General features: G+C 42.3%; 1 protein-coding gene across 8 annotated transcripts in view; it reads right to left on the reverse strand.

The window, feature by feature from the left end:
- Nucleotides 1–27,196, reverse strand: part of MAGI1 (membrane associated guanylate kinase, WW and PDZ domain containing 1) — a gene marked incomplete at its 5' end in the record, with an annotated part of 797,934 nt that overhangs the window by 11,481 nt on the left and 759,257 nt on the right. For 7 of the 8 annotated variants that reach the window (XM_082266002.1, XM_082265998.1, XM_082266000.1 and 4 more), the window contains 4 exons: nucleotides 7,959–8,019; nucleotides 8,481–8,571; nucleotides 22,043–22,246; nucleotides 26,536–26,832. In XM_082266002.1, the coding sequence (XP_082122128.1) occupies nucleotides 7,959–8,019; nucleotides 8,481–8,571; nucleotides 22,043–22,246; nucleotides 26,536–26,832 (653 nt within the window). The remainder of the gene's footprint in view (nucleotides 1–7,958; nucleotides 8,020–8,480; nucleotides 8,572–22,042; nucleotides 22,247–26,535; nucleotides 26,833–27,196) is intronic. The other variant, XM_082266001.1, reaches the window with a different exon arrangement.

The following is a 27,196-nucleotide window of genomic DNA, read 5'->3' on the forward strand; positions in this document are numbered from 1 at the left end:
CGTGCCATTGCCAGAACGTTTTCAGTTTTTCCCAGCACAGTCTCAAGAGCATGGAGGAGATTCCAGGAGACAGGCAGTTACTCTAGGAGAGCTGGACAGGGCCGTAGAAGGTCCCTAACCCATCAGCAGGATGGGTATCTGCTTCTTTGTGCAAGGAGGAATAGGACGAGCACTGCCAGAGCCCTACAAAATTACCTCCAGCAGGCCACTGGTGTGAATGTCTCTGACCAATCAGAAACAGACTTCATTAGGGTGGCCTGAGGGCTCGACGTCCTCTAGTGAGTCCTTTGCTCACTGCCCAGCACTGTAGAGCTCAATTGGCATTTGCCATTGAGCACCATAATTGGCAGGTCCGCCACTGGTGCCCTGTGCGTTTCACAGATGAGAGCAGGTTCACCCTGAGTACATGTGACAGACGTGAAAGGGACTGGAGAAGCCATGGAGAACATTATGCTGCTTGAAACATCGTTCAGCATGACCAGTTTGGTGGTGGGTCAGTGATGGTCTGGGGAGGCATATCCATGGAGGGCCGCACAGACCTCTACAGGCTAGACAATGGCACCCTGACTGCCATTAGGTATTGGGATTAAATCCTTGGACCCATTGTCAAACCCTACACTGGTGCAGTGGTTCCTGGGTTCCTCCTGGTGTACAACAATGCCCGGCCTCATGTGGCTAGAGTATGCAGCCAGTTGCTGGAGGATGAAGGAATTGATACCATTGAATGGCCCCCACACTTGCCTGACCTCAATTCAATAGCACACCTCTGGGACATTATGTTTCGGTCTACCCGACGCCGCCAGATTGCACTTCAGCCTGTTCAGGAGCTCAGTGATGCCCTGGTCCAGATCTAGGAGGAAATACCCCAGGACACCATCTACTGTCTCATTAAGAGCATGCCCTGACATTGTCAGGCATGCATACAAGCACATGGGGGCCATACAAACAACTGAGTACCATTTTGAGTTGCTTCAATGAAATTTCAGCAAAATGGATGAGCCTGCTGCATCATTTTTTTCACTTTGATTTTCAGGGTGTCTTTGAGTTGATCATTTTCATTTCCATCAAACGATGTGGCGTCCTTTCGTTATTAACACATTACCCAGTCCATATCAGTATAGATATCCAGTATGATAATATTTTTTCCAATTGAGATATGGTGTGTTTTCTAAGTGTTCCTTTTTTGAGCAGTTTACTTGGCAATGTATTCAAAACAATAAGGCAGAACTAAGCTAGCCATAGATCAGGGGTGTCCAAACTATGGCCCTCCAGCTGTTGTGGAACTACACGTCCCATGAGGCATTGTAAATCTATCACATTCACAGACATAACTAGGCATGATGGGAATTGTAGTTCCTCAACAGCTGTAGGCCCATAGTTTGGACACCCCTGCCATAGATGGATCAAAATTTGGCAGGTTCAGGAGGGACTGACTGAATTTTGATCTATCTATGGGCAGGCTGGTTGTACAGAAGTCAGTCTTTTTAACCAACTTCTGTACAACCAGCAAGTTAGAAAATGTTTGCTCTATCATTGCTGATGTGTGTATTCTAAAGCAGGGGAAGTCTCCCTGCTGTCAGAATACAATAGCTTTGCAGGAGGGATTCCCTATCTGCATCAAATGTGTGGATGGGGGAATCGATTCATTTTCTTTCGTTCAAACCACTGGTTGAATGAAAGAAAATTATTAAATGTATGACTAGCTTTAGACTTTAAATAATACAAGTATTTCATTGGTAACAAGCAATCTATGTCTGTGTAACTTGAAAGAGGGTTCATGTTTAGCATGATCCTGAACCAGATACTGTATGGCAAGATATTTAAAGCTGAACATTAGGCAGAAATAAAAGACGCTAAATGAATGTAGCACTGTATTCATTATTACATAATTAAGTATATATATATATATTTTTTTTTTGTATTATTTAAAGCAGTGTAATTGCCTGAATTTGACATAAAGTGTTAATGAAACTCAGGACCCTTCACTCATAATATCTGGTCTCCCACAGCACACAGACCATGGAAATGCCATTATTTTAGTAAATATAAATTGCTAAAAATCTTTTCTCATCACCAATATATAGCAGTCTTGTGACTTCTATCAGTGTCCAGCCAAACACTGGTTAAAGCTTGTAGGAGGAGTTTTCATTCTCCTTTGACTGTCCTATGAGGCTACATGACCCGTGACTTTCTGTCTGGACAGTGCGAATTGGCCCTGTGCTAAAGAAAAAAAACAATACAATACACACCAAACTGAGCATGTGCAGAGTGCCTTCTAGGGCTCTGTTCTATAAGCAGGTGGATCGGGGACAGTAAAAGAAGGGGTGGATCAGAGAAGTCAAGATCAAACAGCTTTTTTACATAATGCACAGGATTAACCCCTTAGGTTCCACAGTATAACAAGCTTGCTTTATGGTTTATACAGACTGATTTTACTGTTGTGGGTTTAGTAACACTTTAAATTCAGCCTATTGCATTACACTGTGCAGCAGGGCTCAGACTAGGAGAGACAGTCAGCAGTACTGCATTGCTTATGTGTTGCAAGAAGCCTTTTAAGAGGAGGTAAAAATAGAGTGACAGATAAATGAGCTTATCAGTCTTCTGCTCCTCCTTTCACTGTCCAGTCACAGGCTGAAAGAGGGACAGGGCATGTAAGCATTACTTAACTGCAGCAAAGAAAAAAATGGATTTTTGTCTTACCGTAAAATCATTTTCTCTGAGGTTCACTGACGGACACAGCTCCATGTCTTCTAGACCCTTGGGCTTATGCTGCTCTCTCTTCAGGAGTAGGACTAGGCAGAAACTGTTTTGGCTATGGCCCTAAAGGCAGTCCCAGGAGGTATACCATAACTTCCTGCTATAGCACTTTAGTTTTTAACAAGCAGTGTCAGATGAATACATATCTCAACTCAACGGAGGGGCAGGGGCTGTGTCGGTCAGTAAACCTCAGAGCAAAGGATTTTACGGTAAGACAAAAATCCAGTTTTCTCTTTCGTTCACTGATGGACACAGCTCCATGTCTTCTAGTCCCTTGGGATGTCCCAAAGCAGTATCAACATGAGGGGTGGGAAAAACATAGCAATACATATAATTTCCAACAAGGCTAAACATAGCCAACTAGGTAAAACAGGAGCTCAACCAGGAACAACTGGAGCTCAACACCAGGAAAAAATACACCCTCAAGAGGCGGGAGCCACTGCAACTGCAGTCTGCAAAACTTTGCGGCCAAAAGCAGCATCAGAAGATGCAAGTACATCCACCTTATAAAATGTTGTAAATGTGTGTACAGATGACCACGTACCCACCTTGCACACCTTAACCACTGACACCTGATGACGAAAGGCCCAGGAGGCACTGAGCGCCCTCGTAGAATGAGCCTTGACAGGGAAAGGAGGAACCTGACCCTTAATAGAATATTCCTGCACCACCGTCTGCCTGATCCACCTGGAAACGGTCGCAGCAGCTGCGGCCTACCCCTTACGAGGTCCATCCATAAGAACAAAGAATCTGATTTCCAAATCAACTCAGTACACCTGAATCGCCTGACCACTTCCAAGGAATGTAAAGCAATTTCTTTAGGATGTTTCGGCTTAGGACATAAGGACCGTAACACAATATTTTCATTCAAATGAAACCCCAAGAGCACCTTAGGAAGGAACACCTGACAGGGTCGCAACACCACTTTGTCCCTGTAAAACACCAGGTTACATGACCAAAAGGACAACGCAGCCAACTCCGACATCCTACGTGCAGAAGTAATAGCGACTAAAAAGGCCACCCTCTGCGACAGTGAGCAGAGGGACTTCACAAATGTTTTCAAAAAGAGGCTTTTGGAGCACAGACAGTACCAAATTGAGATACCAGAGAGGTACCAGGGATCGCACCGGAGGAGCCAGATGGCAAACTCCCTGCACAAAAGTGTGAACCAAGGACTTTGCAGCCAACGGCCTTTGGAAAAATATGAAGTCCTATAGCATGAAGTGATGGTATACCCCCTGCGACTGCTTCAGGGGCAAAGCCAAAACTGTTTCCGCCTAGTCCTACTCCTGAAGAGAAAGCAGCATAAGCCCAAGGGTCTAGAAGACATGAACCTGTGTCCCTCAGGGAACGAAAGAGAAATCAGGGCTGTGCTGTGTGACAGAGCTCTGTGTATCTAAGGACTGTATGGGCATAAAGGAAAATCCTTTGGCAGGTAAAACCTCCCACTTATATGTGTTTTATCTGTGTATTTAGCCTTCACAAATGCAAAGAAAAAGGAAGCAGATGCTTGTTACATTTGACAGTTTTCTAAAACATCAGAGAGGGTATTTTTTCACATTGCAATAAGTACAATATCTGCCACATCCCGTTTTGTTTGATGCTCGTTTAACTGAGTTACGGCCTTTTATCTCCTCACTTGAGCTATCACTTGAAACGCACCATGGATTAGGTGAACGGCTCATCAGCACAATATCTGTCTCCCGACCTGATAAATGTGCTATGAAAAATTCCATAACCAAGCAGTTTTTTTCGGGTAAATATCCTCTACGGCTGATGTACCGCAAGATGCCGAAACATATTTTCAGTGCTTTTCTTTGTTGCTGAAGGGGAAGGCTTATCAGGATTGAGCAACACGCATTATGAACTGGCTTTCCACCAGGATGAGGAGGAATGTAGATCACTTAAAACAGCTACGACAAGTCTGCTTGTTTGTTTCCATATATCTGTGCCTTTCTCATCATTGCAGCCATAAATTTAATATGTTCTTTTCTAAGGAAAATTCCAATTTCATTAAAAATTGATACAAAACATAATTGCTAAGCCAGTCATTGTGCAATTTCAAAATTTACAATGTTCAACTTTCTGGATAAACCTGAGACCATTATTTTCTAAGATTGTCAGCAAAAATCTAAATTTTGCAGCTTTGCAGCCATGACAACAAGAGTATTCACGTTTGTAGACAGCATTTCTAAGAATCCTTATCCCCCTAAAACAGCCGTAAGCAGTTGCACATTATAATAAGGGCAAAAAGGGCAGACTTCAGGGGGGCCCATGGGGATGCTAAAAAACTTTAGTGCTCTGCACACTAAGTCAGTTTTAGCTCTGCAAGTCTTCTTTCAGCAGCTAATTAGCAAAGATGTATTGTTCTCCATAAAAAGTTTCCTTTACTTTCATCAAACAATACCTAACACATATGCACACTCACTGTACCTAAAAGTATTGTTTTAATATTATTTGAATTAGTAAAATCAATGCATACCACTGCATAAGGTCCAATATAGCATTCAAACATGGTAAATCTTGCAGAAATGTTTCACAAACCTATGCCAGAAACTACAAATGGCTGTGTGCATTGACTCTTCTGGTATGAGGCCCATGAACTGAAAACAGCCTAGAGCCCATAGTACAATGAATCCACCACTGGCCACCTAACTGTAACCCCAGGGCCATTCCTATTTATTTTATATTTAATGAAAGGGTGGGAGCTCCAAGCCATAGAGATCAGTGCAAATATTACATTTTATTTGCCCATCAAGAGCGGACATCCAATACATTTCAGGGATTATGTCAAAAAGATCCCCCTTCATCATATAAAACTGCAATCTCATTATGTACAATGTAATAGATGCATTATTATTTAAAGCAATCTTCAGAATCAATTTTACTTTATGTGCTTTAATCAAATTAGACAATTCAAATGAAGTTCTTGTGCTTCTCAAAGTTATCAATTTTTATTAAATGTATACATTAATATATTTGTGTAACTAAAATAACATATATAAAATTCTTTTTTTTTTTTTTGTTATATTGCAGCTCAGGTAAGGGGGGATTTGTACATAACCTCCAAAATTTGATGAATATCAACTGTAGATAGACTTGTTTATGACAAATAAAAAGTTATGCCAATACCTACATTTGGACTGAAGGACAGAGAGGAGAGAGAAAAAATAAAAGAAACAGCCACAGAAGAGATACTTGTAAGTGCAGTAGTTTTGCAGACAAATGTATGTGATGTTGAATTCAAAAAATTGATGGATCAGGTTTGTATACTAACATCTGTTAGGTTGCAAGAGGCCCAAGAGAGTATTGGGCAACCTGGAAGGAGAGCCTATATTGCACATAGGGTGGTCGTCAGGGGCGTATCATGAAATCAGTTGGCCCGTGTGCAAAATCAAAAGTGGACCCAGGCATTGAGCAAAATAAAAATGTGATGCACTAAGTGTGGCGCATCAATAAGTGGGCATGGTTTAAATTAAGCTAAATATTGGGCGTAACTTAAATGGGGTGTGATTAAATAGAGTCTGGGTTGACTTACATAGTGCAGAATGTGGTAACAGTAAATAGGGAACGTACAGCACGGTGTGTACGGCAGTGGGGAGTATGTGCAGGAGAGGGGTACGGAGTGTCTGGTGGTGGATAGTATGTGCAGGGAAAGGAGTGTGGAGTGACTTGCGGTGAGTAGTATGTGCACGAGAGGGGTATGGAGTGTATAGCGGTGGGTAGAATGTGCAGGTTAAGGAGTGCAGCATGTATGGCGGTGGGTAGTATGTGCAGGAGAGGGTTACGGAGTATATGGAGGTGAGTAGCATGTGCAGGAAGAGGTACCGAGCATATGCCGGTGGGTAGTATGTGTAGGGAGAAGAGTGCAGAGTGTATGGTGGTGGGTAGTATGTGCAGGAGAGGGGTACGGAGTGTCTGGGGGTGGGAAGAATGTGCAGGGAGAGGAGTGCGGAGTGTCTTGCAGTGCCTAGTATGTGCAGGAGAGGGGTACGGAGTGTATAGCAGTGGGTAGTATTTGCAGGTAAAGGAGTGTGGCGCGTATGGTGGTGGGTATTATGTGCAGGAAGGGGTACTGAGTGTATGGCGGTGGGTAGTATGTGTAGGGACAAGAGTGCAGAGTGTATGGTGTGAGCTTGTGCTGGAGAGGGGTACAGAGTGTATGGCAGTGGGTAGTATGTGCAGGGAGAGGAGAGAGCAGTGTATGGCGTTGGGTAGTATGTGCAGGAGAGGGGTGCAGAGTGTATGGCGGTGGGTAGTATGTGTAGGAGAGGGTGCAGAGTTTATGGTGGTGGGTAGTATGTGTAGGAGAGGCGTACAGAGTGTATGTGGTCATCCATGGGTGCAGTGTTTGTCGAAGCACAGTGGGAAGTGCACACGTTGGACCCATGGATGATAAGCCACTGGTGGTCATGGTTGATGCTCATTGGGGTATTTGAAGAAAATCTTGCAATGGAGAACAATTGGATCCCAGTGTAGACTGTACTCAAGGATTCAAGTCCCACAAATTGGAGTGGAGATCTGCAGATCTCAAGTCGAATATTTGGGTCTTGAATCCTTGCCTACAGTTTGGTGCTCTCATCTTTCTACTCTATACAACCTGACTCTTCCAGGGACACCATTGGGGCTGCCACACTATGGCAACCCTTTGATTATTTCAGAACATTCACCAAGCTTTAAATTTGGCATTTCTGCACACAAATTCATGCTTAATAATGGGTATGAAATAAATCTAACCCTTGCCAAGCCCACAGAAAGAAAAAAATGCTCACGTGAAGATAAAGGACTGGTCACTGCTTTCACAGCTGATTGGCTTCTGCACATTCTCAGGGGATTGCTTTTTGACCATAGCGAGGGCAGAATCCCATAAAATTTCAAAACAACATGGGTCCAGGCAACATTCTTGGACAGAAAGCATTTAATATGGATTTTTCCTTGTTGGGGATACATCTATTTTTACTGCATTTTTCCAGGATAAACACAGTGCAGGTATAACAGTCCAACCAGGCTGCATATTCACTTCAAAATGTTTCTACTGCCAATGAGTGCTCATGTTGGTGAGGACAGTGCATGAAAATATACAATGTTACTGCAGGCTTGACGCTCCACCACTTTTCAGGTTTACTATCTTACGAAAGCTTTTTCTTATCCAGTAACAATATTGCTTCAGTGACAAACTGACTCTTTATTATCTCTCTTACCTGAGTGGCTGGTGGATTTTTGAACTCAAACTGGGGCTCTTGCTTTGGTTTTGAATTGTTCCTGGATTAAAAAAAAAAAGACAGAAGTGAAGCTTAAATCACAAGATACCCAATATATACAGTATCTCACAATAGTGAGTACACCCCTCACAAATATTTTATTATACCTTTTCATGTGACAACACTGAAGAAATGACACTTTGCTACAATGTAAAGTAGTGAGTGTACAGTTTGTATAACAGTGTAAACTTGCTGTCTCCTTGAAATAACAACACACAGCCATAAATGTCTAAACTGCTGGCAACAAAAAGTGAGCACACCCCTAAGTGACAATGTCCATATTGGGCCCAATTAGCAATTTTCCCTCCCTCGTGTCCTGTGACTCGTTAGTGTTACAAGGTCTCAGGTGTAAATGGGGAGCATGTGTTTTAAATAAGGTGTTTTTGTAATATACTATATATATATATAAACAATATTCAATTCCAGACTTTTGTTTAAGGCCTTTTTATTGTAAAATCTTACTTTGTTTCCTGGGATATTGTCTGAGGCGTATGCGTGGTCGTAATCGTGGCAATTTTCTCGGCATTTGTCAATAATGAAGCGTTGGAGGATTCTGTAAAAAAAAAAGGTTTGACAATGTCAACACATTCTAAGTATTCTGCACATAATAAATGAATTAGGTGGTTTATTAACCTCCTAATGCCGGTGCCTCCAGACCCTTTAAGAGCGTTATGGCGCAGGGAGGGGCTTTAGAGCACATGACCTCTGTGATTGGCTAGTAAATACATATTCGCCAGCACACCAAGGCTCTTGCAAAAGCAGTCCAAAACTTTATTGAAGTTACGACCACATCAAAAAATAGTGCAACGTTTCGGAGCCGCACAGGACCCCTTCGTCAGGCATGTGATGCCTGACGAAGGGGTCCTGTGCAGCTCCGAAACGTTGCACTATTTTTTGATGTGATCGTAACTTCAATAAAGTTTTGGACTGCTTTTGCAAGAGACTTGGTGTGCTGGTGAATATGTATTTACTTTTAACTAATCCAGTTGCCAACTGGTGATCGCTTCAGCACCCAACACACACGAGCCTACAAACCAGGAAGGTGTGCGATAGGAATATGAACTATATATATCTCTGTGATTGGCTGTCGCGGCAGTCACTTGATCTGAAAACTCCCGCTCGGTTAGGTTCCGGTAACTGTGCCAAGAGCACGCACCGCGCACGCTTTCAGCACAGCAATGCACAGAAATATGCGGCCCCTCGGTGCCAAAGTTCAGGCGCATATTTCCATGTTGCCGGCACCAAGGGATTAAAGTATAACTAGAGGCAAACGCTTTTTTTAGTTTTGGGTAGAGTGGAGAGGGATTAGAACACCTGTCAGTTTTTTTTGCTGTCTGTGTCCCCATTAGGGCCCTTTGACCCGGGCTTTCCAATCAGGTCCACCTGTCAGTTTTTCAGGCGGACCTGATCGGTCACTCCATGCACCTCTATGGAGCAGCGGATGTCAGCGGTGACATGTCCGATCCAATCCTGTCGGTGAAAGCCAGACGGATGGAAACCCTATTTTCCATCCGTCTGGGGGATAGAATCGTATGAAAACAGACAGGCGGTCTGTTTTCATCCGATCTCCCATAGAGGAGAGTGGGGATCTGACAAAGTAAGAGGAGATGGACCTGTCATCCGCCTGCTCAACGGGGATCGATCCCTGCTGAGCAAAACGGAGTCTGCCGGGCGGAAAGCCCATGTGAAAGGACTGTTAGGGAGATGTCCTCTTTACTGTTATCAGTGAAAGTAAAAGAAAATCACGAATTTTGGTTTGTCCCCAGAAAAGTAATAGAGGGGAAATCTTCTAAAAGGGGACACAAGTTCTGGTGACCTGGAGGCCCCCAAGGCATTCCTTTAATTTCCTCTCACTTCTTGTTTAATTATGGGACAGGAAGTGAAAACAAATCTCCCCAAAGGGACACAGATGGCAAAAAAAAAAAAAATTGACAGGGTTTATAACCCTCCCATGCTCTACCCAAAATGAAAAAAACATTTTTGCCTTTAGTTCTACTTTAAGCATAAGGTTTATTAAAGAGGCCACTATAGAAAAGTAAACAAGTTAAACATAAGTTCAGTGTCAAATGTACCTAGATTCAGATATATTTTTCATGTTAAGTGCATGCACAATAAGTATTATGTAAGTACCACACCTCTAGGTATTTATTACCTATCACAGTGCTCCCCCTGATAATGCCTTTTTCTTCTGTTCTCTCCAAAAGCACAGAACCATCTTTGCTCAGTCATCATCCAGTTTCAGCACCTACTTCCTAGACCAGTGATGGCGAATCCTTGCCACCCCAGATGTTTTGGAACAAGATTTCCCATGATGCTCAACTACATTGCAGAGTGCATAAGCATCTTGGGAAACATCCATAGTTGCCAACTGTCCCGTTTTTGATGGGACAGTGCCGCCAAATAGGACCTTGTCCCAACTAACTTACTCTGCCGGGACTTGTCCTAGCCAGTGGGGGAGCGTGGGGGAGGCTGGAGGGGGCGTCTGACCTTATATTCCCTAACGGTGTCTCCCTGCGCTCCACCCCTCATCTACAGGCTCAGGATGGACGGTGGGCGCCCTGTGATTGGGTGAACATGGCGGGGGCTGGCCTGTGCCTGTCCAGTGGCGTAGCCTGGGTGGCGCATGTGTAGGTTGCGGTTTCTTCTGGAGCCGGGCCCCGCCCTCGCAGTCTCAGACCAGCGCGCTCAGCACACCAGCCTTTTCAGCCGCCCGCTGCTCAGCTCCGATGGACCCAACCGACGTTCTTCAAGTTTAACAGTGAGTGCCAGCAGATAATTAATTCACTGTCACTAAAGGATCATGTATGCCAAAAGGGGGGGGGGGGACAAGGAGTTTGGGAGAAGGCAAGAAAAGAATAGAAAGTTAACAGTTACAGAAGTGACTGCTAGAGGAAGAGAGCAGAGTCAGTCCTGTTTATTAGAGAAGAGTGGGGAACAAAAGAGAGATATTGGAGAAAATGAGGGGTTGCCTGGGATGCTAGAGAGGAGCATAGTCTCAGCAGTGCCATAAAACCAAAATTCTGTTTGGAAGAGAAAGATAGGGAACAGGGAGAGAATACAGAGACAGCAAAAAACGGGACAAAAAGAGAATAGAGGCTGTCTCTGTATTCTCTACCTGTTCCCTATCTTTCTCTTCAAGACAGAATTTTTGTTTTATGGCACTGCTGAGACTACTAGGTGTGACCATACAAAAAATGTAATATGAAAATAGAAATAAAGTGCAAGCAAGGTGTAAATAGTTACGATAAAACCTAATTATTGCAGATAGTATAATTCGGTTTTATCATACTTATTTACACCTTGCACTTTATTTATATTTTCATATTACATTTTTTGTATGGTCACACCTGAGCACATTTGACACTTTAGACAATTTAGAATTGCAGGGAATTGTGATGAGAATTTTAAACTTTAGGCAGAAGAAGTGCAGCTGAATGGGAGAATTATTCCAACTCTGCTACTTTGGCCTGAAGTTTGAAATTCCCTTTTCAATTTCCTGTAATTCTCTCTATTGAGTAGACCCTATAATCTGGTGATACATGATAAGTAGGCGGGGATTAATTATGCAGAATGGGCGGGGCTTCAGGGAAGTGGTGTGGTAAGTAATTGATAGCTGTGCTGCAAAGTGTCCCTGGAAATTTTTTTCAAATGTTGGGAACTATGAAACATCTGGGGTGCCAAGGTTCACCATCACTGTCCTAGACTGAGAAGACATAATCGTGTAAATTCTAATGCCTGAGAAATTCTTGTTTGCACTCACAAAGTCCGGACGCAGATCAGTCCTTGCTGCAGATACAGTGATGTGCCAAAAAATTAAAATTGTATCACTTCAGGGGGAAAGGGGACTGGGGAAATGCTTCCTGCCTGCAGCAGACTGATGACATCATCCTGGCCTAGGTAGAAATGCTTGCCTGAAGCCCAATGGCGGATTATTTATAAAAGGTACCGTATATTTAAACAAAAACTGTTGCTGCAAAATGGGCACAGTGAAGCACAGAAGCACCTATTTGCACCTGATGGACACTCTATATGGACTTATGATTTACTATATATGTATTTATGAAGTTTGAATATATTTATTGTGTGATCTTGCGAGATTTTGCACAATATATACTTTGCACATTTTGCACAAGGTTACACAGTGATATTCATTTTTCATTTAAAATTTGTTTATTTAATTTAGTAGCAGCGCCGCAACATTGAGTTCACTATAATTTAAAGGCACAAGCACTTTAACTTGCAGCTATTTAGTGCAAAGACACTTTCGTTATATATATTTTCTTTATATATATTTTTTTGCACAATACCATAAGCGCGAGGCTATACCGATATACAAAATGGGCAACAGCCACAGAAATGTGTCCTCAAATACCTTATATAAGGCCTTGGAGCTTGCTAAAGCCTATGGAAATCTTGTTTTGCATCCCACAGATTGCCCCTATTGGTCAGCTGCAATGCATGGAGAGTATGAAGGGCAGGACTCCCGGAACTAGTCAAGATTTGTAAAACATGACCACCACAAGTTTTTGGGGATTCTTCAGCACTGTACAAGGTATGTGAGCACCACTAAATACCCGATGCCATATCTGCCCTCAATTTAGGCAACTGCAGATCATTACTATAAGCATCAAGATACTAAATAAAATCCATAAAAACACATTAATTTATGTTTTTATATAAAAACAACTTCTGAATATTATTCATAAAATTGATTTTTTTTTTTTTTTTTTAAGTAATGCAGCGGAGGCTTAATTGGCTTGGAAGCCTTTAAACTCCACATATAATTCATGTTAAATTGCCTTGAAAGAAATCTGCAGTCCCTAACTATCTCTTTAAACCCACAAGTGATAGAATGCTGGGCTAAGCAACCATTTTAATGGACCTCCAAATTTAATCAAGGTATACCACTACTTGCAAACTATCTTTAATTAGGAACATCGTTTATTGAATTTACGTCTTTTACACTGCCTTTATACCTTACCTTCTAATTAAATTATACCTGTTGCATACACACTGTTCAGAGAGCAGTTTTACAGGCTAGCCAGGATTTAAAAGAAATTCTCCAAGAGGGTTAGGAGCTTAAAGTGGACATAGGATAAAAAAAAAAAATGTATGCTAATTAATGCATATGTTTAACATTTCCAGGTATGTATCACCTCTCACTATGATCACAGTACTCTCTCCCCGCAAAGTGTTAATTTGCATATCTTTTTAGAAGGCCAGCACCTTTTTTTTCAGGCATTGTTAAAGGGTCGGCAACTTCCTAGATTAGGATGCAGACGAAGAAATAATGCAATAATGTAAATTCTGGTATCTGTCCAGTTATTGCCTGTGTTCACAGATACCTACAACAGATCAGCCTCGGTGGCAGATCTTGCTATGTCACTTTCTACAAAGTTTTATTTAAATGTATTTTTTGGAATGCCTCAAAGTTTTTAGGTTGATGTTTTAATTTACTTTCCAGGTACTTGTAAAAAAAAAAAAGAATTATCTTAAAAATTAACAATTTACACAAGGTGCTTCCATGATACAATGGTTACTTTCTAGTAAGAAAGCCCAGCAGTAGCTCTTCACGCCTTGACGCTCTGAAAAGCTTATTTTTTTAAATTTATTTATTTACATAGTTATTCAGGTTGAAAAAAGACAAGTCCATTTAGTTCAACCAAATAAAAAAAAAATATATATATATATATATATTTATAGAAGTATTACAGGGCCGTCAATTTACGCAGCGCTATTTTGTACATTCACATCGGTATTACCGGCTATTCACAGCATAGTGGTAAATGACTCAGCAAAGGTGGGGAGGGGGGAATGGACATTGCCTAGTAACTTGTAAAGGGTAAATAAATATTCATATACAGTATTTCAGATCTACCTGAATAAAGAGAAATTTTTAAAAAATAAAAATCAGTTAAAGTTTGGTCCTTTACATAAGAAGATGTATACAACAATGCCATATTTTCCTTTAATAAAAACCAGGCCAGAGATTAGTAAACATCAGTGTACATTTTCTGAGAGGCCTGACAGCTTGCAAAGACAAATTGCTGGGCTCACTGAAGCTTGCCGTACTATGAATTTCATATTTTCCCTACACTAACCACACACATCAGCAATTTAGTTACCGAGCAGCACAAGGAAGCAAAGAGCATTAGACAGATTTTATAATTTGCATGATGAGCCGGGAAAATGCCTGGAGATATTTTATCTGTTAAACAAGATGAGGGTCATTATGCTAAAATCGCGACTGAGGTATCATGTAGAACGCAATACAAAAAGTAGCTAGCGATGGAAAAAGGGAATTAGTAGCCAGAAAATGACTAGGCTTTTCCTTTGTGCTGCAATTTATCTTTGTAAGGCTAGAAGGGTCCCATGGGACAATGCCTATGGCAGCAGTGGCAGGGGGCACACACCTGTGAGAAGATCCAGTAGCAGTACTGAAGGAGGCAAAGAAGCTGCTGAGAAGAATCAAGATTCTCTGCAGGTCAGATAACGTACGGCAAAATCTGCTTTGCCTTAGGCCTCCTGATTGGTGGACTGTACAGCTCATTAGCAGCTCTGAATATAAGACAGCACACTCTGCTTTTACTTTCTGTGCCATAATAATATAGTATAGTTATAGGGAAAGTCTATTACATATATATATATATATATTTATTTATTAGGGACCGTCCGATTATCGGCAATGCCGATATATCGGGGGCCGATATGCACTTTCCCCTATATATCGGAATCGGCGCCTGAGGTTACCGATATTGCCGATATGTCGGGAAAGTGCTTGTACCGGAGTGATGCTTGCAGCTAGAGGCATCACCCCGGTACCGGCGTCCATGGACGACGGTCGGCTGTCTTGTAATAACAACCGATGCGGCTGAGAAGCCGCTCGGCTGTCATTACAAGGAGCGGAAGGGGACGCCCCCCCCCTCCTTCCACCGCCTTCCGCGGCTCGCCCAGGTCTCCCGTCCCACCGGGAGTCCCGAGCATCCTACATCCACGGTCGCTGAACAGAAGGCTTGGCTGTTTTGAACGCTTTTAAGTGCAGATGAGGGGTTTGGGGTCTTTTAGACCCCCAGATCCCTCCACAAGAGTACCTGTGAAAAAAAAAAAAAAAACATTTTTAAATGTCTGAAAATATCGGCCAATACCAATTTCCGATGACCAAAATATCGGTATCGGCACTAAAAAAACTATATTGGTCGATCCCTAATAAATATATACACACACACGCCACTTTAGGTAAACCTTCCTAGTACTGGGTTGGACCCCCTTTTGCCTTCAGAACTGCCCTAATTCTTCATGGCATAGATTCAAAAAGGTGTTGGAAACATTCCTCAGAGATTTTGGTCCATATTGACATGATAGTATCACGCAGTTACTTCAGATTTGTCAGTTGCACATCCATGATGCCAATCTCCCATTCCACCAAATCCCAAAGGTGCTCTATTGGATGAGATCTGGTGAGTGTGGAAGCCATTGGAGTACAGTGACCTCATTGTCATGTTCCAGAAACCAGTGGTGAGATGATTGGAACTTTGTGACATGGTGCATTAGCCTGCTGGAAGGAGCCATCAATAGATGGGTACACTGTAGTCATAAAGGGATGGACATGGTCAGCAACAATACTCAGGTAGGCCGTGGCGTTTAGTTGATGCTTAATTGGTACTAAGGGGCCCAAATTATGCCAAGAAAATATCCCCCACACCATTACACCACCAGCCTGAACCGTTGATACAAGGCAGGATGGATCCATGCTTTCATGTTGTTTTTTGCCAAATTCTGACCATACCATCTGAATGTCACAGCTGAAATCGAGACTCATCAGACCAGGCACTGTATTGCCAATCTTCCATTGTCCAATTTTGGTGAGCTTGTGCAAATTATAGCCTCAGTTTCCTGTTCTTAGCTGACAGGAGTGACACCTGGTGTGGTCTGCCGCTGCTGCTGTAGCCCATCTGCTTCGAGGCTCAATGTGTTCTGCGTTCAGAGATGGTACTCTGCATACCTTGGCTGTAATGAGTGGTAATTTGAGTTACTGTTGCCTTTCTATCATCTCAAACCAGTCTGCTCATTCTCCTCTGACATCAACAAGGCATTTTTCGTCCACACAACTGCCGCTCACAGCAGCAGTTTTTTAAAATAAATCCCCTTTCTTCCCCATTCTGATGCTCGGTTTGAACTTCAGCAAGTTGTCTTTAACACGACGCCTAAATGCATTTAGTTGCTGCCAGGTGTACCTAAAAATGTGACCGGTGAGTATATATATATATATATATATATATAAATACACACACACACATATACATATATATACACTTAAGTTGGCCATACACAATTCAGATTTCAGCTGATTCCGGGCCAGTTGTTCAAAATTTAATATAGGTCCCGCAATCACCACCCAGTTTTATGGGCCTAGCTGGGAGGAAACGTATTGGCTGCAGTCTATCTATCAGATGCAGTCACTGTTCATAAGTGCCACTGTATTCATACAGCTGCGGGTGCCTAAATACAATAGCTGGCAGTTGAGATTCTGCAATCCACACTGTTAAGTGGGGAAGAAGGAATTTATCGATCTTCTGTTATTGCAGGCTGAATGACATAAATTGAGCCATGTATGGTGGCCTTAGATCAGCCTGAGGGCATATATATATATTTTACTGCATATGTTTCACAATGGATGTTATTGCAATGCAAGCCTATGAGTCTTTTGACTCACTGAAAACAATGAACTCCCTGTGTAGGTGATATTTAATCTTAGGGCTCTTTCACACGGGCGGTCTGATCAGATCCGCCTGTCAGTTTTTTAGGCAGATCTGATCGGATCCTCCATGCAGCTCTATGGGGCAGCGGGTGTCAGCGGAAGTCACCTCCGCTGACACCCGCTGCCATCCGCATCCGATCCTGTGCTGAAATCTGGACGGATGGAAACCCTATTTTTCCATCCGTTCAGTAATGTACTAGCTGTTTAACAACTTTTAAGGCTTCTTTCACACGGTCCGCCTCCGCAGGCGGATCCGTGTTGCTCAGCGGGGATCGATCCGCGATCCCGGCTGAGCCGGGCGGATGACAGCTCCGTCTCCGCTTGCAGAGCGGAGAGGGAGGTGTCTCAGCACCCGCTGCCCTCTATGGGGGATCGGAGGAGAGCGGACCGCTTGTCCGCTCTCCTCCGATCCCCCATAGAGGGCAGCGGGTGCTGAGACACCTCCCTCTCCGCTCTGCAAGCGGAGACAGAGCTGTCATCCGCCCGGCTCAGCCGGGATCGCGGATCGATCCCCGCTGAGCAACACGGATCCGCCTGCGGAGGCAGACCGTGTGAAAGAAGCCTTAAAAGTTGTTAAACAGCTAGTACATTCTTTAGGCAATTTTCACACAGTGTTTCTGATCAGGTCTACCCATCAGTTTTCCAGGCAGACCGGATTCAAAGCTCCATGCAGGTCTACAGGCAGGCTGCCTACTTCAGAGTGCGTTAAGGTCCAAAAAAAAAAAAAAAAAGAACTGCACGCTTTTCTGTTCTTCTGGACCTAAATGTGATGGATCAGAAGTAGTTGATTTTGATGGACACATCCAAACATCCCATAGATCGAATGGGTCCACCACATTCCGCTGTCAAAATGTGGACAAAAAAACTGAACAGGCACAGTTGTGTTCACAAATCTCAGTTGCTGGTTCAACTCATCTCCTCTGAAGCAATCACCTGTATCAGTAACAGGAATGCGCACACCGAGATGTAAAATAATCTTCCTTTAATAAAATAGCCAGCAGGAACAAGTTCTATTCTGACATGTTTCTATCAAAGCCCCTTCACTTTGATAGAACGCTGTGTCCAGTGTGAAACGTCAGATCAGAACTTGTTCCTGCTGTCTATTTTAATAAAGGAAGATTATTTTGCATCTCGGTGTGCGCATTCCTGTTGCTGATATGAGTGATTGTTTTGGTGGAGATGAGCCGAGCCAGCACCTGAGATGTGATTGTGGAATGTGGTGCCTAATCTTGGACCAGCATGTGAAATATTTGATACATAAAAATATTGTACCTACTGTTTCTGCTAGAATTCTAGTGTCCTTGTGACTTCCTTTGGACTGAACTAAAATCTCAAAACATTGTTGTCAGCTTTCCCAGCAATCTTTTGCAAACTACAGAACAACTTCCCTCTAAAGAATGGACATGAGGAGAGAGGTAGACGTTTGTAGTAGGGATCGACCGATTATCGGCAACACCAATATATCGAGGGCCGATAAGCACTTTCCCCGATTTATCGGAATCGGCCCCTGAGGTGACCGATATTGCCGATATTTCGGGAAAGTGCATGTACCGAGGGTGATGCCCGCAGCTAGAGGCATTACCCCGATACCGGTGTCCATAGCCGACGGTCAGCTGACCTGTAATGACAACCGATGCGGCTGAGAAGCCGCTCGGCTGTCATTACAAGGAGTGGGAGGGGACACCCCCCCCTCCTGACGCCTTCCGCGGCTCACCCGGGTCTCCCATCCCACTGGGAGACCCGGGCATCCTACCTCCACCGCCACCGCTGAAGAGAAGACCCGGGTCTCCATGTAAAAAAACCTGGAAGTGATGTCATGACATCACTTCCGGGTACTCGGCGCCAAATGAAAAAAACTGACAGCATTGAAAACAGCCAAACTTGGTGTTTTGAATGCTTTTCAGTGCCGAGGAGGGGTTTGGGGTCTTTTAGACCCCCAGATCTCTCCACAAGGAGTACCTTTAGAAAAAAAAAAAACATTTTTACATGTCCGAAAATATCGGCCGATATCCGATGACCAAATATCGGTATAGGTATTAAAAAAAAAACTATATCGGTCGATCACTCGTTTGTAGTTCAAATCAGAAAAGCAGCTAAGGGGGACAGCCCAGCTTCTCCACAGGTAAAAGTATAAGGAGTGAGTGTTGTCACTCTAGAACATAAAGTATTTTCATGGCAGGTCACCAGGAAAAAAATAAGTCCTCTGTGGTAATGCTCGAGAGGTGCTATGTTGGGGATCCGATGCCGCTCCTTCTTCTTTATTTTTGTGGGTCAACCTTAGTGTTCAAGTGGAAAGAGACTGTACCAGGGGAGGTGTGCAGCTGTTGGTGGAAGATCGAACCGAGCCCGACAGCAAGGCAGCCAGTGAAAGGATCACAAATAGTTTGGCAGCAGGGAGATATGTCCTCTCACATGCCGCACTCGGCCACCCCCCACCAGGCAAAAAGAAAGAAAAACTAGCCTGAAAAAAGAAAATGAATATAGCTACCACATCTATAAGCTGGAATGCTACAATAGCATACATTTTTGTTTTTAGGCCTAAATTTGTTTAAAGAAGGGACTGTGGCTTAAATGCCATCATACATAGACCAAGTACCTGACCAAACACAATCCATCAAACCTGGCTGACAAAAAACCAACACATGGAGAAAAAATTTCAGCTATGACAATACAACAAACTTTACCAGCTATTTTTAAAATAATGCACAGCTCTATGCGGCTTTCATCGCTCAAGAATTTCACATACGCAGATCCATTTTCTATAATATTTAAGGAAATACAAAGCAAATAAAATGAATAGCTTTTAAAATGGATTAGCAGAGTGGTTCCAAACATAAGAAACGATGAAGGCCGCCAAATAATGGCACTATACAGATCAGCGAATAAAATACAATCTGCCCCGGACTTGATTAGCCACTGTGATTTTCAATCTTTTGTTAGATTACATAAAAACCAAGGTAATGGATGATCATAGAAGTATGCAGAAAGCATATAAAATAAAGTTTAAAACAGAAAAAAATTGAATATTTTAGACGGGGCTCTTCCTTTTGGATTGTATCAGAGTCTTTTTGCCATGTTTCATCACCATGTTGCTGCTATGAAACTGCAGCCTTCTGAATTCTATTTGTATTAAGAAGAGTGACTATAAAAGAGTGACGGCAGAAAAAAAAGACCAAGTGGTTTATCAAGCCCTCCTCATTTTTAAAATGTAACAGTTGTCGGATGGAAACAGCGTGGCTAGGCTCACACTACCGCGGCTGCGTTTTGATTAGATTTTTAGTGCAATTAGGTAATGTGACTTAGGTGCGTTTCTGATGCTATTTTGATGTGATTTTCATGCCTCTGGGTTTTTTGGCTTTGGCCAATGATCATCCAATCTGCTGTGACATGAAAAAAGCACTGAAATCTATTTAAAAATATATCAAATCATATGTAGATGCACTTTTGATGCATTTCTAATGAAGCCTTTGGGACCAAAATCATGCTGAATCACACCAAGGCGAATGGCATGCTTTGCTACATTAATGTGAATAAGCATCATTGAAACAATGTGATTTCCACTGCCATGTGTTTTTGTATGACTCAATCTAAAATCCCACTAATGTGAACCAGGCCTAGGAGAACAGACCAAAAGCCCCGAGATTTCAAGCTCTAAAGCCCCGTACACACGCACCGATTGTTGGCCGTAAATTTTCGGCCAACGTCCTATCGGCCGATTGTCGGCTTGTTAATATGATGCTTCCGACAACCGACTGCGACTTTTCGGCCGAACAAAATCTGGTGTGCAGGCTATAAAATTTTTGTTGGCCGTCAACAGAACGGCCGATTGTTCGTCAGTCAGTACAGATTTCGGCCGACAAAAATCAGATGAGCAAGACTGGGCATGCTCAGAGAAGAAAAAACACACGGAAAGTAAACGATCACATGACATCACTTCTGAAGTTGGTTGTTGTTGGCCGAAAAAATTCATGTGCAGTCTAGAGCACATTTCAACCAACACAACAACACTGGACAAAAGTCGGCCGATCGGTCGGCCAACAATCGGTGCGTGTGTACGAGGCTTTAATTTCATTGTATATATGTAGCCTAGCAGTTCAATGTCATTTGATCAGATAAGTTCCACCTTTTTATCTCTTTAGGCACCTTTCACAAATGGGAGTCCTCTATGGGGGAATTGGATGAGAACAGACCGCCTGTCTGTTCTCATCCGATCCCATCTGCTCCGATCCCCTGGACTGATGGAAAATAGGGTTTCCATCTGTCCAGATTTGACGGACCGGATCGGATGTCAGCGGACATGTGCATGATGCATGGGGCATCCGTTCAGATCCACCTGAAAAACTGAAAGGTGGATCTGAACGGTCCGCTAGTGTGAAAGGGGCCTTAGTCTTTCCCTCCCACATGTTATGACCTGTTGTGCTGAGGAACACCTAAAATACCAGTGAAAGGATCACAAATAGATCGGCAGCAGGGCCTTAGTCTTTCCCTCCCACATGTTATGACCAGTTGTGCTGAGGAAAACCTAAAATACCTTGTTTTCTCTCATTGAAAATGCTACTCTTAGCCCTCAGACTGCAGTGCTGTGTACTAACAGAGTCAAGTAATAGCATCATCTCTGAACACAAGTGTCATCATAAATACTAGAGGGCGCTTGTCTTTGCAGGTTTGTTGCTGAGTGCCGATTACAGAGTCAGATTAAGCACCCGTTCACTTCGGGCCGATTTGACATGTCAAATCGGAGCCTATTGCCCGCAATGACAACGTGCGAATCGGGGTGAAGCCGGACTTTGCAGGGCTGCACCAATTCCCAAAAGTAGTTTCTGCACTACTTTTGGCTACTTAGATTATAGATGTCTGTGCAGGAACCCACACAGATGTCTTTCAAATCGCCCCCAAACTCGCACTGACATGAGTTCAAGTGAACTTGCATGATTTTAAACCCGGCCTCAGTGTGATCAAGGACTTAAGCACTGTGCACACCTGTTGTGATAGGAAAATAAAGGTAAAGACCATGAAAATGGCAGTTTTTTTGCTCAATTTCTTTCTGACTGTCTAACTATATATGACTTCCCTTGGGCTTTAACACGTAGCTATGCTATCCTTAACAATGGATCAACAAAGCCACCAAGGAGCAAAATGTACAAATACAGGGTCACAGATAGAAATAAAAGCCTGGCAAATTAGAAATCTCCTACACTCTTTAATACATTTTACCGAACAAGTAGTAACAAATCATTTTACATGAAAGATAAAGACAGCACATTACCATCTCCAGGGATGATGCGTAGAGTTACAGTGTTTCCAGCTTCTTTAATTAAGTTGACAATATCCGAGTGTGATTTGTTGGTGATGGAACACCCGTTGACGGCCAGTATCCGATCTCCCACCTTGAGCTTTCCGCAACGGTCAGCTGGGCTGCCCTCGATAATCCGACCTATTTTATGAGGCATGGCCACACATGCATTTCCAGCTTTTGTATGTCACAGTTTGAGTTAAAGTGACAAGACATCGGAGGGACAGGAGAAAAGGATTGAGAAAGGAGAAGGTTGAGGGTTAAAAATGCATTAAGCAAGTATTAGCTGAGCTTTGCTGCTCATGTTGAAGAAAACACTGGCAAGGCAAGCTGGATGCTGGCATATCAATCACTGAGCCAAAGGGGCTGGCCACTACGGAGTATACAAAGCCACATCTTGCCCTGTTATCAGAAGCAAAGTATGGTACTGTACTATAAACCCCTGTACCAATCCTATCAGTTTTTTCGTAGATCAGAGCTCTTCCTTGGAGTGAACTTGTGGCCAGGCTATCGACATTCAAGCATTTACATATTTTTAACACGTAGTCCTGTGGCCACACTATAGACATTCAAGCATTTATACATTCTTAACAGTAAGCAAGCTTTAAATCAAGTCTACACTTGCCTCTATAGCTGAAGCCACTGCTGAGCAATTCATCCACAACATTCACATGAGAAGCAGTAAAGTTCTTTATGACAACTTTCGGTACTTTATGCTCTACTCTACTCCCCTTTTTTCCTGAGAGATAGAGATTAGAAAGCTGGCAGGCTGTTGAATGTGAAAGTGTTTGTGCTGTTAATTTTGAGGATGAATTACTCAACAGTGTCTGCAGCTACAGAGGTGAATGCTTGTTTTCAAAGCTTGTTTACTCCTGGTTAAGAATATTTAAATATTTGAATGTTCCATAGGCTGGACACATTTAGCCTCGGTTCACACTAGGGCGACCTGTGAGGCGACCTGGTCGCCTCACAGGTCGCCTCCCATAGGGAAGCTGCGGACCCGTTCTAATAGGAGCGACACAAGTCGCTCCGACCTAGAAAAAGGGTCCCGACCAGGAGGCGACCGCCATAGACTTCAATGTTATGAAGTCCATGGCGGCCGCTCCGAGGTCGCGGCGTGCTGCTCGCACCGCAATCTCGGAGGTCGCCCCGGGAAGTAGCGTCGCGGTAGTGTGAACCGGCGCTAAAGGATACACTTCATAAGAAAAATGTGATCTCCTTTTGAAAAGGCTCAGTCACAATGCTGAAACAGTTCTCTAGTCCTGAATTCACTTGCTTTAAACTTTTTGCAGTTTGCCACACAAGTGACTAGCATTTCCAGACAGCACTGCCCAGTGACAGTCTACATGTGCCATCAATTTAACCCATTTGAGAAAGCAGGTAATGGGTCAGTTAGCAGCTCTTAAGCGTCTGAAACCCTCACTAATTAGTGTCTGTTTTTGCCTGTTTAGTAACATTAGGCTGCTAAAAAGCATAGCTCAAAAATAAGAGCAGGCTCCTGTGGCATCTGGCTGCTCAGTGTTTGTGCACTTTATCACTATAGTGTTAATTTAACACAGCTACATTGTAATAGACAGGGTACAGACATCCTGAGATTATGCCCAGAGTTCAAATTTTCAGCTTGGTTATTGCAGCATAGCCACACATACTCAGTTACCCATGTGCTTTTGCTATGAATGGTAGCCATTGCATGGATATCTCTAACAATATCCACTTGAAAATGTACATTTCCAGTTGTCACCAAAGCTTGTTACTGGCTGCTGTGCCTAATTCTCACCTGATCACTGCTTTTGGCTGCTGAATAGGGGTAGACGTAGGTTCAGTATAGTCACTGTACATCTAATAATGAGGCAAAGCGCAAAACGGAAAATCCTTTGCCAAATTTTTTTTCAATACACCCTCAGGGTGATTTACAGGGCCATTATAAACTTGTTTCCTGGAACCTGACTAAGGTTTGCTGCTTAGCACTTGCATTAAAACGGAATGGGCCGGGGTCAGCTCATTTGTCTTCAAGGCCGCAGATTACCCACAATCCCTCCATCTTTGTATCAGGTCCGCGATCTCCCATATTGCAAAAAGACAAATCACCCACTTAGGCTTGCCAGTGTTTTGTTCATGAATGATAATCAGTGCATATAATAGGCTCCCCTCCACCTCAGATACTCAGTGATGTACAAGTAAGCAGTAAGGAATGGTTTTATTATCACCTTAGCTAAAATGCAACCAAGCCACTAGAAAGCTTGTAAAAGAAACCACAGTACAGGAAGCAGAGAACAGTAGTTAGCAAACCAAACATATAGGATATATAAAATGTGTGCACATTGCAAAAAGGATATCCTATCTATTTTTTTGTGTGTGACAACAGACTTTTACCTAAAATATCTAAAGCCAAAACTTTATTGTTTCATTTGGGATTGAGAAGTGGAAGGGTTAGAACCCCTTTTAAGCCAACTGTGCCAAGGAGACATTTTTCTTCATTGTCTACCCTGTAGACACAACAGAAAGTAAAAAAAAACTCTCCAAACTGAGGGCTTTGGCTTTAGATAGTTAAAAGAGAAACCATCATGGCTTTATAAACAATTTATACACGACAAAGTATTCTCAGAGTATTATGGGCTTTCTAAAGAGAGACCGCAACAGGTTTCAGCAAGGTGGACTCCAACTGTACGTTTGGACATAGCCATTTAGAGGGAGGATAAAACCTTGGACACAGCCATTTAGGGGTAGGGAAGAGAAAGGAAGAAATCAATGCGTTGACTCATCCCCTTGTATGGGTAAATTTCAGACTGAGCTTCTGAGCTCTGTAAACATTTGGCTTTTTATAACAGGAGGTAAAGAAAAACAGGGACAAAAATTTAAAAAGAAGCCTAAAGTTCTACCTGCTGGCAAAAAAAGACTACAATATGTTCATGTTCAATATTTCATACTTATCTGACTAAAAAGAAAAGATAAATCATGTTTTTGGTATTGACTATAATAACATAATACGTATAAAATACCTATCATGTTCTCTTTAAACAAAATACTTTCAAGGAGACAAAATGGCAAAACAGAGGTTGAAACTTGGATAATCAAACATTTAATACATAAAAAAGAATTATCGGAGCATGATGGGTTTACTAAAGAAAGAAAGCAACCAGCAGCTGTCTTCTTTCAATAAGGTGAAAGTTAGATCAATTTTCTTAGAATATTCAAATTATTTGGTGACCACGAACACAGACCCATTCTAGATACAAAACTGACTGCTTAAGACACAGACTAAAAGATATTTGCGACTGTTCCAATATACAAAGGACTAGAAAGATCATGCAACTGCACAAAAATCATAGTTGCATAAACAATCATAGAATGTGTCCCTGGTGTTCTTTTGCCTAAAATCAATTTGTTAAAGAGGATTTGCTGACCTTTCATAGCCACTAGGTGAGCTACCTATATAACTGGGCATAAAAAACAATCATGAAATATTAAAGATAATTATAAGAAAATTATGTTTAGATAAACTTCTTAATACTGATTTATTCAACAGGCACTGAAAATGCGTAATATTTTAAATACCGTACATATTGTATCTCCTGCTTTAGCCATGATCTCATTGGACATAATCTGCCTTCCTTTCTTCTTTTTTTTCTACATTTTTTGTATAGATATGAAATATTTACTCTAATAAAGCATCCTTTGATTTTCACTTCAAAGCCTACAAAATGTTACAAGGCCTAATGTATATTTTATTTAGGACTGAAGCCAACAAGTTGATTAAATATTCTATGTACTTTTATTTCTTTCAGTGCTGAATTCAAGAGCCCATCTTTATGGCTCCCGATGCACGGGAGCTGAGCCATAAACCTACAATCGCTCAGAAGATTTCTCAATAATTACAGGTTTTTACTGTCGTCTTGGGCTTCAGATGGCACTTGCCTTCTTAATGGAATACAACTAGAAGCAAAATAAATTTTGAAAGTGTATTAATCAGTCAGTTTAAATTACAGAAAATAAAACTCGCTACATACATATTTTCTGTGTTTCTTAGAACGGAGCTCAAACCTAGTGGTCCTCATTCATCAAAAGACTCGTGTTCCTTGCAGCAAACAGATATTATTATTATTTTTTTTATTTTAGGGAAGATTAGAAAAGGAACAATGTTGAAAGGAACCTATAAAAATAGACAGATGGGAACTACCATTGCTGACCGCTGGAACAAAAACTATAATGGTTTTTGGTCAATTACATTTTGTTTTCTCAAGGCTAGTGATCTGTACCCTCTGTATGGTTTAAATCATCCCTCAAAATGGCTGCCTGCACAAGAACACTTTTGATAAAATTTAAAGGTGTGTCAATTTAGCTATATTTTGTTTAAGTTTGATTTATGGTGAGACTTGCTTGTCATTTTATGAATGCCATATTCCTGTGAAAGCATGCAATCTGCCTTTAATTGCAACTTTATGTCATGGCATTTTCACTGCACTTACCGAAAGTGGTTCCAGCTTCCGGCCTGCTGACAGACGACACAATGACAAATCCAAAACCTTCATTTTCTCCACGCTGAATTTCCACATCATAAGGCTGAACCACAGTGCTGACTAAGCCGCTCCCTCCACCTCCACCGCTGCCGATTCCACTGGTGGAGCCACTGCCAGAGCTAACAGTGTTTAGTGAGTTTTGGCTGCCCTGGGGAGTGCGTTTCTCTTCTGTCAGAGATGCAGGCTGGTTACTACTATGATGGGAAGATGCTGGTGAGGCAGGGACTTCATTTTCTGTTTTGAGGACTGGAATACATAATAGTGATACCTTTTTTAATATTACTGAGGCACATGATGTTGGAAAAATAATGGTTAGGACAAGAGAACACCAAGATACTTTATATCATCGTTAAATAGCCTATTTCAAACTCAGAAATTTAAGCATGCACAAAACATCCCGCATCTATCATCGTGACCCTGCATATAAACGAAAAAAAGTTTTATTGAAACACCTGCAGGTTGTTTCTGAAGATTAATACTTTGTCTCTTAGATTTCTGGTCTGTGATTGGTTCAATCTGGTCATCATCTGTTACAATGATGTGTCTTGATTCTATACATTATCTTTCCAGCAATAAAGATCTGGGTGCTTAGCACACACATAGATCTGCT

This window comes from Pelophylax lessonae (genome assembly GCF_965119305.1).
Source record: "Pelophylax lessonae genome assembly, chromosome: 8".
NCBI classification, from domain to species: domain Eukaryota; kingdom Metazoa; phylum Chordata; class Amphibia; order Anura; family Ranidae; genus Pelophylax; species Pelophylax lessonae.